Source organism: Notothenia rossii, assembly GCF_949606895.1.
Source record: "Notothenia rossii genome assembly, chromosome: 5".
NCBI lineage: Eukaryota > Metazoa > Chordata > Actinopteri > Perciformes > Nototheniidae > Notothenia > Notothenia rossii.
In genome coordinates this window covers 45662306-45678501 of record NC_136903.1, presented here as the reverse complement: position 1 = coordinate 45678501, position 16196 = coordinate 45662306, and the positions used below count along the sequence as shown (strand labels likewise).

Genomic DNA, 16196 nt, shown 5'->3' with positions numbered 1-16196 from the left:
ATAAGCTGTATCTCAAACTAAGTGTTGATATTTGTTTTACAAATATTTCCTGATAAAGAATTGTATTGTACCAATTTGACACAAAAAACAATGGACTATTCCTTCATAGTGTGCAGGAAACAGTCTGTCAAGCCTGGAAAAATAAGCTGGTTTCTTTGATTTAAAAAGTAAAGTGACTTGTGCCAAGGTGAATTCAGCTCACTCATTATTGTAAAGCATGATTAAGGGTATGTCCTTCTGCTTTGAGTGACAGATGGGTGTGGTTCTAGGTTGCGCCAGCTCTGTGAAGACGCAGAATCCGGCACTCAACGATCCGCCATTTTTAGATCAGCCGAGAGTTACGAATTTAAAAGATCATATGGGACTGTTCCACAGACTTAGAGCTTCACCATGGCTCATAAGAACAGAAACTATGTACATATGTATACATTGATTTATTGGTCATATGATCCAATTATGACTAGTGTCTCAGAACCAAAAGCTGAGCATGACATTGTTATAGCGCTGCATAACTTGGAAGGTAAGAGGTCAGGCTGGATGGTTGGCTTATCAAAGAAGGTGACTGAGACACAGTCCCACTTCCGACGGTCAGCACTGGTTTCTTTCTTTTTTTTGTTCAGCCATGGACACCAAAATACACTCATCTTAACCAGGATGTTTTGTTGACTAAATATACCCAAACCCTCACCCTAGAGGGCAGATAATAATACAAAAAAGCATAATTGTTTTAGTAAAAATGTGTAACGGGCACTGACACACAGTATCATAATGAGTAAACACAGTGTTGTGCTAGTTACTGAAAACCAGTAACTAGTTACCATTACTAGTTACTTCATTTCAAAAGTAACTCAGTTATTTTACTGATTACTTACACCCAAAAGTAACGCGTTACTGTGAACAGTAACGCATTAGTTACTTAAAAAAGGGGCTCCCATTAATGCCCTTATAGCCTTCATTTCAGTACTGTTATTGCATTGGAGAATAATACAATCTGTTGATCAAGAAATAGCAATAGAAATAGTAGAAATAGCCTGCATGTGTTCTACAACATACCGTGCAATGGCTTTATCAACTTTTCCCTAGCTAGCCATCCCTCGGTTAAAATCCAGCCGCTGTTGCTTAGGTGGAGGTGGAGTGGCGTCGGATGAGTCTGGGTCTGTGGTCATAGCTAGGCTACTAGCTTCGTCCCAGCATGTTGTTTCTGCAGATGTTTCAACAGATTTGAATTGCTGTTTTGGGCAGTCGATAGGATCTTTGACCCGCCAAGACACAACTTACATTTAACTAAAACGTTATTTTCTTTGTGCTCGACAAAAGTGAAATAGTGAGAATATCTCCAGGCGGAGAAACTCGACTTGAGCTCCGCAGCCGCCATGATAGTCTTGTTAGTAAACACACAAACACGCCCACAGCACGTCTCCGCATGTGACACAAGAAGTATCTAAGTACATTTACTCAAGTACTGTATTTAAGTACAGTTCTCATCTCTGTTCGCCTCGCTGTTGGCGCCGCTCACCAACGTCTGGAAGCCGAGACTATATAAAAAATAACGGAGTAACGCACCATGTAGTAACGGTAACTGAGTTACTGGATTTAAAAAATAATGCGTTAGAGTACTAGTCACTGCCAAAAATAACGACTAACGCGTTACAAAGTAACGCGTTATTCCCAACACTGAGTAAACACACCACCTGTTATTTTCATTTAGTTTGGAGCTTGTGTAAAGGTTGAAAAAGTGTTTTTTCAATTTGACCTTTATCTAGATTCAGCAACCTGTTCAATTGTCTACATGGACCACCCTGTAAGGACACACTTTTTATATACAGTACATTCCATTGAATTTTGAATGCAACTAAAACCTACATTAACCCAGGTTCCAAACATTTTCAGCCATGTAATTGGGTAATTGGAAATGTTTTCGAGCCCCCCCCCAACACGGTTCCCACCTATATTGGTAAGATTAATTGTATAAACTTGTAAAAACATTACATTTTCTCTACTAGTAATAACAAGTCACACAGATCCTACAATAATTTTATATTTTATAATGGATTGAACATGAACTAAAGCAATTGTATTTGCAGATGATCCTGTTCCACTGTAAAATAATTAGGCCTTATTAAAACTAGTCGGCCTACTTCCCTGAGTAGTCAATGTTTTAACCTGTTTAGCCCTGAGCCTGTTTTTCTGGTCTCAGGCTCGAAAATGACATTCCCAGAACAAATGACCATATCTTCCCTTCTAAAAGGGTTAAATTAATAATATTTTTTCTCAAAGTAATGATAAACCTGTGAGTTGGATGTAGAAGAGTCAGAATCAATATAGATGTTTTTTATTTTAAAGAAAATTCAGAACATAGTAAAAAACTGTAAATTATAGTGTCCGTCCAAAAAAATGTTTTTACTTATTGTGAAAACTACCCTTGGAATAATCAGTTAGATGAGTTTCTTCCCATTACATGGATATAAAACATTCATAGTTTATTAAATGAACATGCCCTCAGACACTGTTTCCTGCAAGATGTTGCGGGAGTGCCTCGGTATCTCTCTCAGGTTAATTCACAGGTATTTGAAGAAAATCTATTAATCAACATTAACTACCATTTCTACTGCAGGTAGAACATAATTATATGCCATTTCTATTCCACACATACCATCCATAGCCTACATATCAGTGACTTGTGTGTGCTTGCTTTCCCTTGCAGATCTTCTGTTGTTTTGAAACAGCCTCTCTCAGTTAATTCTCAATGTTCAGCTTTGATCTGATTTGATGGCAGCAACAGCAGAAAATCCTATCTCACACAAGTAGGATTTTGCAAAAGGCAGCAGTATGCCCACAGCTCTTTGACCAATGAGAGGGTACTCATTCTCCACTCCAACCCATAACCCAGCCATGGTCTTGGATTTGAACTGCAGCCTCATGGTTGACTCTGAAGTAATTCCATGTATTGTTCCTCTACTGCAGTGCTGAACGTGTTAGGCAATCTCTAATCCAGTCCTATTTGGCACTGTCATCTACAGAGAAGTATTTCTGGAAGCTGAGATGTGATCTCTAATACATGGAAACACTGTGCTCTGCAGCTTGTTGGTGACAATGAATGCCTTCAGATTCTCAAATTAGTTGATTTCCCCCTGTTGGAGTTTCCTGCCCCACATGTCCAGTTTTTGTTTGGAGGATTGTATCCTGTCTGCCAGGTGTGGAAGGTGTGTGTTGTTGCCCTGCAACTGCAGATTCAATTAATGTAGCTTCACAAACCAATTTCATGAGGAAACTTGCTGGCATGTTCCCTTCCTTTCCTGAAAGATCTCATCTTTCAGCGCTAGCACCCTGGACAGCACTTTTATGCGAGAGAGCCATCGGGACTCACTGTGAAATAGAAGGGCTGTCCTCGGAGACCATCCCCTCGCATAATGCGGAAAAAAGTTGAGCTTTCAGTGGTCGTTTTTTTATATAATTGACGGGGGACTGGGGTTAGATAACATCGGACAAATTTGCATCAACTTGAGTGCCTCTCTGTGTATCACGCAGGGGGTCCACACTGCTCCTGGTGCAGCACTTGATGAGCGACTGTAGCCCTCCACGTTTTCCCGCCATAGCCCGGGCCCCATCTGTGCAGATCCCCACACAGTCAAGACATAGTTATAAAATAGAAAATCCTCGCTCAGATCATTACAGAGCACCTAAAGGGAAATTTAAAAAAAAGAGAGAGAGAGAAAAAAAAGTCGGGATAACAGGTTAATTTCTCGTGCGCACGAGAAATGATCTTGTTTTGCGAAAGTTACTAGTGTACTGTCAACGTGGGGGGAGCCTCGCTGCGGGGGAACGGTGGACCGTCAGCGCAAATTCAATAATGGCGTTTAGAAACATAAACATCTAAGGGCGGTGCCGGCCGTCAACGAACCGAGCCGCCTTTAGCGGCCCTTGATACACACACACACACACACACACACACACACACACACACACACACACACACACACACACACACACACACACACACACACACACACACACACACACACACACACACACACACACACACACACACACACACACACACACACCTCTACACACATCAAACTGCCCAATTACTCCCCCTTTTATTCGTTTTATGAAGGAGATGTCCTGTCACCAGGATGCATGATGTGAGTCTGTTTGTACTCTGCTCAGCTCCGCTCTCTGTGTGTGTGTACTGAGTGTTTGTTTCCCTTTGAACCAACTGCGGGCAGCAGGTACTCCGAGAGTCACGGACATTAATTCATAGACCAAAGCAGACTGGTTTACAGACTCTCCTGTTTTGCCAATCCGGTGCTTAAACAAATAGCTCTACACCCCTGGCCTCTGTGTCCATAAAATTAAGTCTGAGTTTGAACTATATCTCAAATAATGTATACACTGTCATTTCCCCACGTAAACATAACAGTCTGCTATGAAATGGTTGTCTCCTGTGTGCTCCACTTCCTCCTTGGCGCACCGGTAACTTTAAAAAAAACTATCAAAAAAAAGACGGGATAACAGGTTAGTTTCTTGTGCGCACAAGATACTTTCTCGTGTGCGCAAGATATTAACCCGTTTTTTTTAATGTCCCTTTAGGGGCTACGTAGATCACCTATATCAGGGGTCTCCAACACGTCTCAATAAGTAGCTCTCCAAGCAAATCCAAAGTGTAAAAAATACACACAAAAATATCGAAATACAATTAGAAGAATCTGCCCTATGCATAAACAAAACCTCAATCATAGCGAACTCTATCTTTTTACTACAACTCTATATCTATAACACCCCTCCTCCCCCCATCCCTCCACAATGAATATCGACCATATCACGTTCTTGCTTGATTTGCGGGACCAGCGTTGCAGTCTTGAAGAAAAGCAATGTGGAGCGGCACCTCACCACTTCATAAGGAGTTTGACCTTGACCTGTAAGAATCTACATAACAGATCAGCCCCATTGAACACAGCCTATTCATGCCAGCCTATACAACACATGAGGGGCATGAGAGTTTTACTGTGTGTGTTGCAACTTGCATATATATTTATTGCACTTGACGACACACACGCATGGGCGTAATTTCCACTGGGGACAGGGGGGACATGTCCTCCCCACTTTTCGAAATCCTGTTTGTGTCCCCCACTTGACAAATGTGTATTTACTTAACGCAAGCCGCCATCGTCACGGAGGAGCACACCGCTTCTGTGAGCGAGGGAAACAGAGAGAGAGAGAGAGCTAGAGAGAGAGAGCTAGAAGAGAGTGCGCACCAGTTATGGGGATCTTTGATGTTAGCATCTGGTGCTAGCTCAGAGCTAACAGATATTAGAAGCTGTTTTTACAACAAGGAGAGGGAGAGCTATCTCCTGTCAGAATGAGAGGCTGATAACTATATATCAGGTGATTTAAGGGACTCTCTGAGTGTTTGGATAGTTAACTTTAGTCGAAGTTATGTCAGTGGTTCTAAAATTCTTTAGTCATGTACACATATTTCCAATGCAGACCTTTTTCTATTTAATATAGTAAAAGATGAAGTAACAAATCATTCCACTGCGTAGGCCTACTATAGGACAGTCACAAATTTAAAATGCAGTTTAAAAGGGGAGTGATTATTAAAATATGCATAAATAAAAAGAAAGAATGCTAACTAGACCACATAAGATAAGATGGAGGAGTTTATAAAATAAACAAGTTTAAATGATTTCGTATTGGTTGTGATTATATTCTAAAGATTTTTGGATTATTGAAAAGTATACAGCTCTCTTTCATGAGTGTTGAGAGCAGTATCTATGAATTCGTTTTGTGCTCAAAGCGCACCAGATTGATGCATTTAACTTAAACATTTCAAACTTAATTGTCCCGGGGAAGCACGCCCCTGGACCCCCCTAGAGTGTGTGAGAAACCCTTAGAGCAGTGGTTCTCAACCTTTTTACACCAAGTACCGCCTGTGAAAATAGTTGGCTCTCCAAGTACCACCATATGACCAATGTTAAAATACAGTCTCTGAGGCAAATGTATTCATAATAACATTATTCATTGTCAGACACAGCTACATGTACAAAGGGCAGTCTCTCTCGCTGACACATGTCATTTCCTGTACCAAAGTTTGAATGTAGGCCTCCTGCAACAACCTACATTGTAACAGAAAATGTCCTCTTGGGAATTCAGTTCCACAATAATAATGGAAGCCTCCTATTGCCATTTCTGTGGTGGCAAATAAAAAAATAAAAAAGATAACAATTAGGGACAAGTGTGTGCTCTTTCAGCTGTTGACCTCGGTCACAGCCTTTTCTCCATTATTTGCGCAAATGCCTTCTTCCTGAGTCACTTCTCTCCTCCATCACAGCGTTGTGGCTGTGCATATCACGTTTGCGTTGATGGCAGAGCCTGCGCTTGTGCTCGGTGGATGAGTGTCCTCCTCCTCATTCACTTGTTCACTTTCTCTGGTAATATTCTCCTCTGTACCTCTCTCACAACATCATTCAGCTTTCTTCTTTCTTTAGCTTGCTTGCAACGTTCGCTAATCGCGGGTAGTATGGTCCGTCATCAGAAATAAATGTTGAAAGAAAATGTGTTTCTAAATCTAAAAACAACAATAGCCTATTAGAACTTATTCAAACCACAGTTTCAATTATGTCAAGCTTATTTTCATTCGTTGTAGTATTTTGATAGTATTTTTGTAATTAATGTTATTCAATCAAGCCTCAAACTGATGGCACTTGTCCATATATAGCCTGTTTTGAATGCCTTCTTGGCCAGGTCAGCATTGTAAATGAGATTGTGTCTCAACACTGTAAGACCCAACTTGTTGTTTCAACTTAAATATTTGCGTATCCATGCTGCGAAAGAATTTTACGTCAAGACAACAAAGACAATTGAGTTAACTCAAATAAATATTGCTATTGGACTCAACTCCAACTTTAGTTTGTCTAACTTGATAGCTTTAGTTGATATAACTTGATAACTTTAGTTAATTTAACTTCAGCACTTGATACCTTTAGTTGATATAACTTGATAACTTAAGTTGATATAACTTCACTAATTGATAGCTTTAGTTGATATAACTTGATAACTTCAGTTGATATAACTTGATACCTTTAGTTGATATAACTTGATAGCTTTAGTTGATATAACTTGATAACTTCAGTTGATATAACTTGATACCTTTAGTTGATATAACTTGATAACTTCAGTTGATATAACTTGATACCTTTAGTTGATATAACTTAACCTTAAGTCAATACTACTTTAGTTTTTGGTTGATTTAACTGCAATGCTAATGAGTTTATCTGCTTAAATGTAATGCAGTTTTCACCCCAGACATCTAATACAATTTAACAACAAATACTGCCCAATATGTTTCTTGTTTTATTGAAGATACAACTTTATGAACCAAAAACACTGAGATCCAACTCAAGCATCTTTAATAAAAACAGATGAGTCTCAATAAAAACAATTTTGGGAACAAGAATAATGCATCAGAAGACAATCATCCAACAATCCAACCATCCAACGATCCAATCCAACAAAAGTAAAAATAAATCTCCATGAATTCAAGGCTTCATGGGGTGTGTAACTGATAGAAAATAAGTCCCTTTTTTGGGTGAACTACTCCTTTAAGACAGTACCAACACATGATGTCATCAAAATGGAACATTTGTACCAGAAAGCTTTTTTTAATAGCCTTGCCTTGTTCTTTCTTACCATCTCACTGTGGGCAGTTAATCATACTACCATAATACTTGATGTGTTATCTATTATTTAATGCATCCTATTTAGGCAATCATCAATACTCAAATATATTTTGCATTGCAAGTTATAGAAATTTAAGTCGACATTTAAGTTTTCATTTTGATGACATCTTAAACAAACGTGTTGGCATTCAACAATGTGCAGCCAGTTACAAATAGAGCAATTAACTAAAGAATAAAAAAAATGCATCAAAACATGTGCAATTCTAAATAATGCATCGCAAATAAGATTAAGTAAACACTGAAGTTTCACACAGTGTGGATAAAACCTCAGTGCAACAAATCCACACTGTGTGTGTTACTGTCCCCCAAATAAATACACACCGTGTGTTATGTGTCCCCCCCAAATAAATACACACCGTGTGTGTTACTGTCCCCCCCAAATAAATACACACCGTGTGTGTTACTGTGTCCCCCAAATAAATCCACACCGTGTGTTATGTGTCCCAAATACACTGTGTGTTACTGTGTTCCAAATACACTGTGTCGCTATACCCAAAATCCACAGTGTAAATATCCCAACAAATCCACAGTGTGTGCCCTTCCAAAGTGGCATGTAAACCTGCACAAGTCATTAAATTGTCAAATGCAGTACACAATCTACAGGATATCTAACCAAAATAACAAAATATAGAGTCCATTTCTCATACCAAGTTCACATTTTTTTTTGTTCAGTTGAACTTGCATTTTCTACTTGAGTATCAATATTTACACTCTGCCTTAAGCTTACACGGGCTTCCTCAAGAGTATGTATCTCAAGCGATGTAACAATACAGAATATTGCTGTGTGCAGTTCTCCAACAATCAAACTTAAATGGGAGTCCATTTCTCAGTCCATGACTCCTCCAATGTCCATCAAGTTCAGGGTCAATGCTTAAACTCTGCTTTAAGCTTACATGGTCTTCCTCAAGAGTTTGTTTCTCAAGCCATGAACCAAAGCAGTGCAATGGCCTCCACCAATGTCCATGAGCACCTTCTGAATGACTTCAAATGTGTACCTTATGCCTTTGGGATAGTCGATGTTGAGTGCGTAGAGCAGACCCATCAGCAGTGACACAGCTGTTGGAAAATCACTGACTGATGGAAAGATGATTTCTTCCTCGATGACCACTGCGAAACTGACAGTATCATCCCCGTCTGCCACTATGAGGATGCCCAGCATCATTCCTCTTGTCATGTCCTCCTCAGCATCTGTGGCCTAAACAAAGTGGAAAACGTGATAAAATAAACCTTTATTGATTCTGTTGTTGTGGCCACAACAGCATTAAGCATGAAACACACCAGTGGTTCCTAAACTTTTTATCTTAAGACACACTCCCGGGGACCCAAACTAATGAAAATAGCTGACCTACAATCTCACAACACTTCACAAAAAAAAAAAAAAAAAAGAGTATGAGCTGTTGAGTACTTAAAAACCAAATTTTTTAAGGGCTTTATTAAAAAAAAAAAAAAAAAAATCCCACCCAGTGTGAAATGAGCGGTGCTTTCGATGAGTTCATTTATACTCCTAAGCTTGGACACTGCCATCGAGGCCATGCTGGTACGGACATACACACAAAGCCACATGTTGGAGCGGTTAGCGCTCAAAAATGAAGTAAATATTTTGAGGAAAATTGGAAACAAAGAAAGGGCCTTTTACTCATGATTGGTCCCAACCCACTGTTTAGGTCCTAAAATACAGGATACGTACAAGTAAGGGTAAGAATGGGGGCCTGATCTGCACTGACGGAAAATATAAATATAAAATAAAATATACCTGAACTTTCTTGTAAAAGTTGGACGAAACCTCTTTGAGGTAGTGGGGGATCCCCATCAACACAACGGTCCTTTTCCATTGGTTGGAACACTAAAAATAATAGACAATACACAACCAATGGAACAGCTTCAGTCAGATAACATCAGAATAGAGTATTTAACAGTAAATAAATGATAAGTGTGTGTGTGAGTGAGAGCTGCAGACAAAATTGGAAAACTATAAAATTGAAGCTGACAAAGCGGTTCTTTCTCCTAATTGGATGACACCATTGACCCGTGTGAAAGTACATTTGCTGTTTATAAAGAGCTGGAGAGACAGGGACTGGGAGAAGCCTGTTACTGAACCAACGCTATAGTAACATTTACTATAAGAACTTTTTTTAACAGAAAAACAGTGTAAAATATCACGTAAGCATACTTACATCACTATCCAGTGTTGTCAACAGCTTCTTCAGCTCCACCACACCAGGCTTGGCTTTGTAGATATCAATGAACCTCTGCAGATACTTGTCAAGACCAGCGAAGAGGCAGCCTTTCAGGTCAACAGTGGTGAGGCGAGCAAACTCTGCTTCAATCTAGTAGGCATAAAAGAAGCAAAGAACAAGCCGAGGGATTGGCTGTAAATTCAATATCACTGATATACTGTATGTATATAACTGTATAATCTTCATGACAGCAGACATTAGCCATTGTGTACAACATATCTTTCTATTCTTAATCAGCCTCCAATCTGATCTTCCTCAATCACATTTGAAATAGAGAAGTACTTTACCTGACGTTCAGAGAACAGTGCTGGCCATTTATCTTTGATGTCAGCCACAGGTGGCTCATCCTCTAATATTTCCTTTCTCCGCAAAGAGAAGGTGCTGGTCATCATCGCTTGAATTTGCTTCCAATCAACCATCCTCTTCTTCATTTCTGTGAGCATTGCTGTCCTTTCTTCGTCAAGGGAGTGTTTTGTTTTTCCTTCCGGGATGTCTGGCAAGAAGTTGACTTCTGATTTTCTAGCCCTCTTAAGAGTTCTTTTCCCAGATGTGCTGGATGACCGTGAGTTGAGTGAGTTGATCTTGAGCTCTGGGCATCCAGCCTCTCGGAGCTTTTGTCTGAAGTTACCCATTTTAAACTTTAAACTAAACGTCCAACAGTGCCATCCAGCGACAGACCCTGGTTCCCTCAGACATGGATGTTTTTTGATGAGCGCTTGCGCCACCAAAGCATATTCCTCATGTTGTGGGTATGGGCTATAGGCATAAACCGCTTCTGCTATTTTTTCCAAAATGTCTGATTTCATGCATTTGGAGATATCAAGAAGGGTTCCATCCTTCTGGAAGGCTTCATTTCCTTCCCTTAACCTTAGCTCTGTATCAAACGCAAAAGTAGGGATCTGAAATGACTGAGGCAGGTGACGACTGCAGGTGGACTGGACTCGACTGGGGCTCGACTCAGGGGTTGTGGTTAAGCTTGCAGTGTCCAACGTTGAGTCTGTATGATAATAAAGTTCTTCTGTATGAACTTGGAGTTCTTCAAGAGGATGACTGTACACTTTTAAAGTCACTTTATCTTTAGGGAGATCTGACATGTTACTCAAGTTGCAAAGCTCGTTATTGAACATTGGATCTTGAAATTGTACCCTCAAAACTCCTTCCAATCCAAGCTTGTTTTTGAGGATCAAGTGCAGGTCATCAACCGTGTCGGGCATGTTCTCAATGGTGACCCTCCGAATGTCCTCTTCGGTTAGGATGACACGCAGCAACATGGTGAATCTAAAAAGAACAAAACAAATATACATTTTCTTATAAACAAGGCAAAGTAATGATCACATGTCATAGTAGAACCCCGACCTAGTAAGTAATTTAACCACATGAGGCCTATATCCCAATATTGGGAACATTCTGTGTAAATTACAGATCTACAAGCTCACTATGTCTGACATGTTGTGAGCTTGTAGATCTGCTATTTTCGGTGAAGAGATTTAGTGTAGATGGGAAAAGGACGGGGCTTCAGTCAACTAAGTATGGGGTTTTGCTGTAGGAGAGTGCAATGCAAGGCGTTGTGGCCTTGCCGTAGACTATCAATTTAAGATTTTGTTTAAACCCTGTTAAGATGTAAAGAAGGTTATTTTTTATTATTTAAAAACAATGGTAGTAAAATAATGAACTATATAAAAGTATAGAACATAAGGTAGAGTTGTTAATGAAACTAAGGCCTATAAGACAATTATTATTACTTAAATTATCCTGAAAATAAGCAAAAGGATTACCTCAGTGTAGCAGGAATGCCTTGGGAGAAATCAGGAGTCTGCCTTGCACCACGTAGGCTGTCAGGGGGACGTAGTGGTTCAGCTCTGCAGGGTCGACCACAACCAGTTGGGAATCCTCAGCACTGCAAACTTCATAACATCTATAGTGGTCCAGGTAACAACCAGAGAAAGGTTGAAGAACAACGAATGCCTTGTTGTCCACTATCACAATGTACAGGACTTGGCAGAAATCAGGGAGTCCACTTGTGCTTCCAAATGATATGAACATTCCCTTTACATATTTTGTTCCATGTATTAAGGCTGTTGTGGCAAGTGATATAGTGGTCAGATGACTGAATTTGTGCTGAATAGCTAGTTTGACTGGGAGGGGCACATTTTCAAGGGAATTGTGTGTTGTCCTCTCTACTTCTACTGCTGGCTTGAACAGGCAAGGCATGTCAAAATGGTATGCCAACATAAGCTGGTGTCTGTTGGCCAGAGACAACACAATGTTCTTGAAGTTATTAATATCACGAACAGCTTTCTTGAAAAAACTGTGTTTTGCTTCGAAGCGAAATGTCCAGAAGTCAACCACAGGTCCAAAGCAACGAATCAGATGGGGATAATGCTCTAGAAAATGATGTTTGGGTTTGAGTTTCACATCAGGAAATACATCTGTTAAAAGTTTCCTATGTTCAAAGATCTTTGCTTCTAGGTAACAGATGCTTTCATCTGTAAAAGAGGACGATGCCAAGATTTCAACAATGTCTTTCAGTTCCAGAATCAGAGACCATGCATCATCATTTTCAGGGACATCATCACCAATAATTAATGGCAACAACCTTAACAGAGTCCAATTCTCGTGGCCATTTCCTCCTATGGTTCCAGACAAATGAAAATTTACAGAAATGTTTTGAGGACAATTGGTTTTGTCAGAGTACGTATAAGGGAAGTACTGTATGGCAGTATTTAAATTATCTAATGTGAAATATTTCCTGTCAATGAATTTTTTCAAACACAAACACAGCTCAAAGGGTACAATGCCTTCAAATAGGTCGTGCAAAAAGTCAGGTGGAAACCCTGTTATACAATGAAAGTATTGTAGTTCATTTAGAACACATTCACGTTTTACACCATTTACACTTTTCAAATTTGTGTTTTCTTTAAGCTCAGACAGGTTCAGGTTATGTGACTCTATCGTTCTCAATACAAATGACCCACTTCTTACAGAACAAGTTTGAATATCTTTTCGACTTGCAAGGCAAAATCTGCAAAACTTGTCCACATTAAAGGACTCCTGAAAGCCAGCAAATGAATGTGCCCCCAAATTATCTGATGAAATGTATAGCACTGTGCCTCTGACACTGGTTCCTAACCTGTCGATGTAAATTCCTTCCTTTTCAAGCAACTGTAGGTCTCTCAGCAGTGGTTGAACAATTGGACCATAACCAAATGTTTTAATATCTTGACTTTTGCATAGGGCAGCCAGATATATAGTAGACAATGATGATCTGTCTCTTACAGGCAAATTGCCAATTATCCAATAGATTGCACACAGCTTATGTTTCTTTCTTGAGGTGCCTAAAGGGTTACAGATCTCAAAGTCATCAATATACAAGCCCAAAGAAATACTTAGATCTTCACCATTAACAAGTGGATTTTCTTTACAGTACGATGCATCAAAAAAAGACTTATACTGGCCAGATGGTGATTTTCGGTTTTCTTCCAAAACTCTGTCAATTACATCACCCCTATTCAATAACGCTTGAAGAACACGCAAGATTGGCACATAAACAAATGTTTTTTTTGATGAAAAATCTAAAACATATTCAACTGGGTTGATTAAACTGAAGTTTTCTTTGAAAAAAGATGACCTCCTTTTGTCAGTTGACAAAGACCCACCCTCTGAAAGACAGCTAAAATGATTTGCCTGGCACAAGGTATCCTTTACTAAATTTATAGTGTTTTCATCAATGGTACATCCATTCTGCCTTAATGCTTTATCAAGAGTATTTTTGTTTACCTCACTCAATAAAACACCAGTATCCCTAAATTCTGTAACTATTTGCTGAACTGCAGTCTTTGAGACATGTAAAACAGTTTCCAATCGCAGAAGTAAAGACGCAAGTCTTGCTTGAACTTTATCAGAGGTATCCTCCTGCTCATTTACAATCTCATCCTCAGAACATTCTGCATCACTGACATCTGAAACCACTTGATCAGCCACAAGTTCCACGCCTAAATGTGTTTGAGTAATAAGCTCAGATTTCAAGTCTTGTAGTGTGGCATTGTTGTGAAAACGACTTTTATGCGAAGTACAGGTAGTGTAATTTCTTGTTTCGTGAGAACAGTGATTAAAAGGGCAGGTAACTGTCTCTTTGTTTCTAAGATGTTTCCCAAGATGACCAAAGTACTGTTTTATAGTCACTGGATAATTGAAGTCACACAATTGACAGTTAATTTTAAGGTTTAACCCTCCAACAGGTCCATGATGTGAAAGTCCATGTTCTCTTAAATGCTTATTAAGGGATTCCTGTGATCGGAAAACTAGCGGACAGTCACTGTAGATACAGGGCAAAGGGCAATTTCTTCCATGATGTCCATGAATGGCTCTATAATGTTCAATTATTCTTTTGCGATTTCCTGAGTAATAGGTACAAAACTTACAAATCCACCGCATTCACGTTTGGATCTTGATCATGTACACCTGGAAAAAGAAAAGTAAGAAAGAATTAGGACAGAGATATTACATGGTAGTTTAATAAGCATGTTATATTTTCCTCAAAGCTATATATATTAGTGCTGTCAAACGATTAAAATATTTAATCGCGATTAATCGCATGAATGTCATAGTTAACTCACAATTAATCGCAATTAATCACACAATTTTATCTATTCTAAATGTCCCTTGATTTATTTTTGTCCCATTATTTTTTTTCATTTTAATGCTCTTATGAACATGGAAAAGTGGATTGGCTTGCTTTATGCACATGTTTCTTTTATTAGAAGCAACATGCAAACAGGGCAGTACAAAATACAATTATAAAGTTAAACCATGGCTTAATATTTCCTTTTTCTAAAGTTTGCTGTGAACATAGCAGTCAGAAAACGTATTTCAGAAACAATGAACAGTAACAGTTAGGTAACCAATAAAACTGAAAGCTGAAAGCAAAGAAGTTGTAGGCTTACCTAAGCCTACAACTTCTTTGCTTTCAGCCAGCTACTCAAACAGACAAGCCTGTTGACATTTTCAGACAACAGTGAAGCTCGCTTCTTTTGCACAACATGCCCAGACACTGAAAACAACCTCTCAGAAGGTAGTGATGTTGCCGGTGCTGCTAAGTACTTGCGTGCAAGGCGGGCCATTTCTCTGAATCTTTTTATCATCCATTTCGTCGTATAGCGCTCGCCACTCACTCGAACCGTAACGTTAGCCTACTACTATTGGCCGGCTGCCAAACCGCGTGCCTATTGTCTTGTTTCCAGTCTAGCTAGATCCGGTGTGGTGTTGTAGTTTTTCTAACGTTACTAGTTGTTGCAACCAATTGCAACAGCATGTGAAAAAAACTACACACACAAATATATGTGTATATATATATGTGTATAATAAGTAAAAATTAAACGCATCCTATTAACTGTTGTCCGAAAAATTCTCCACCATGGTTTACTCATAGCCTATTTAGTGCACGTGCAACTCATTTTAACTATAGCAATTAAAAGTTTGAAGAACACAATTTTTTAATGAAATAAAAAAGACATTCTCAATACGCACACCAAACTGGGCAGGGGGTCATTTAAATTAAAAAGTCTGGGAAACAAACTAATCAACAAGTCAAACAGGAGGGAATGGCTGCGCTGTTTGCTAGCAGCTAGCTAACTCGGGCTGCTAAGCTGCTGTTAGCTATTCCCACTGTGAATTTCACCAAAAGTTTTGCTGTTCCGTTTTCAATAAACGGGCAACACGGACGACAAACTAATCAACAAGTCAAACAGGAGGGAATGGCTGCGCTGTTTGCTAGCAGCTAGCTAACTCGGGCTGCTAAGCTGCTGTTAGCTATTCCCACTGTGAATTTCACCAAAAGTTTTGCTGTTCCGTTTTCAATAAACGGGCAACACGGACGATAATGTAACCAATTAAAAAACGTAAAACATGTCTTAAATATTACTTGTAAGCTATCAATATAACATTTACACTCACCTTGTTAAAATACGATGTATATTCAGTCTCTGGCATTGTTCCATCCACCGAACAATGCGCGCGCTTAGCAGGGAAGGACGCAAAACGTGCTACACAGCGTACAGCGTGATGACGCACAAGTCTATAACTTTTGTGCATTTGTCAACTCAACTAGACTCAACTTGATTTATCTTGTTAACATAACAAAGGGTCTTAATTGAGTCAACTTCCATGTGGTTGAGACGTTATCAATTAATTATTTTAAGTTAAAATGACTTTTTGCACA

General features: G+C 39.3%; 1 protein-coding gene across 3 annotated transcripts; it reads right to left on the bottom strand.

Annotated features, from left to right (window-relative positions):
• Positions 1–7343: 7343 nt before the first annotated feature.
• On the bottom strand, positions 7344–15976 carry LOC307041954 (sterile alpha motif domain-containing protein 3-like). 3 transcript variants are annotated; one of them, XM_079685571.1, is made up of 7 exons: positions 15932–15976; positions 14401–14440; positions 11755–11894; positions 10267–11257; positions 9917–10069; positions 9496–9585; positions 7344–8937 (listed from the first exon to the last, which is right to left on the bottom strand). In XM_079685571.1, the coding sequence occupies exons 4-7, from the start codon at positions 11248–11250 to the stop codon at positions 8632–8634; spliced, it is 1533 nt and encodes a 510-aa protein (XP_079541697.1). In that variant the 5' UTR covers positions 11251–11257; positions 11755–11894; positions 14401–14440; positions 15932–15976; the 3' UTR covers positions 7344–8631. The 3 variants fall into 3 exon arrangements, with proteins under 3 accessions (XP_079541697.1, XP_079541696.1, XP_079541698.1); XM_079685570.1 differs by lacking the exon at positions 15932–15976 and having other exon boundaries at positions 14401–14905; XM_079685572.1 differs by lacking the exon at positions 15932–15976 and having other exon boundaries at positions 7396–8937; positions 11125–11257; positions 14401–14902.
• Positions 15977–16196: the final 220 nt, after the last annotated feature.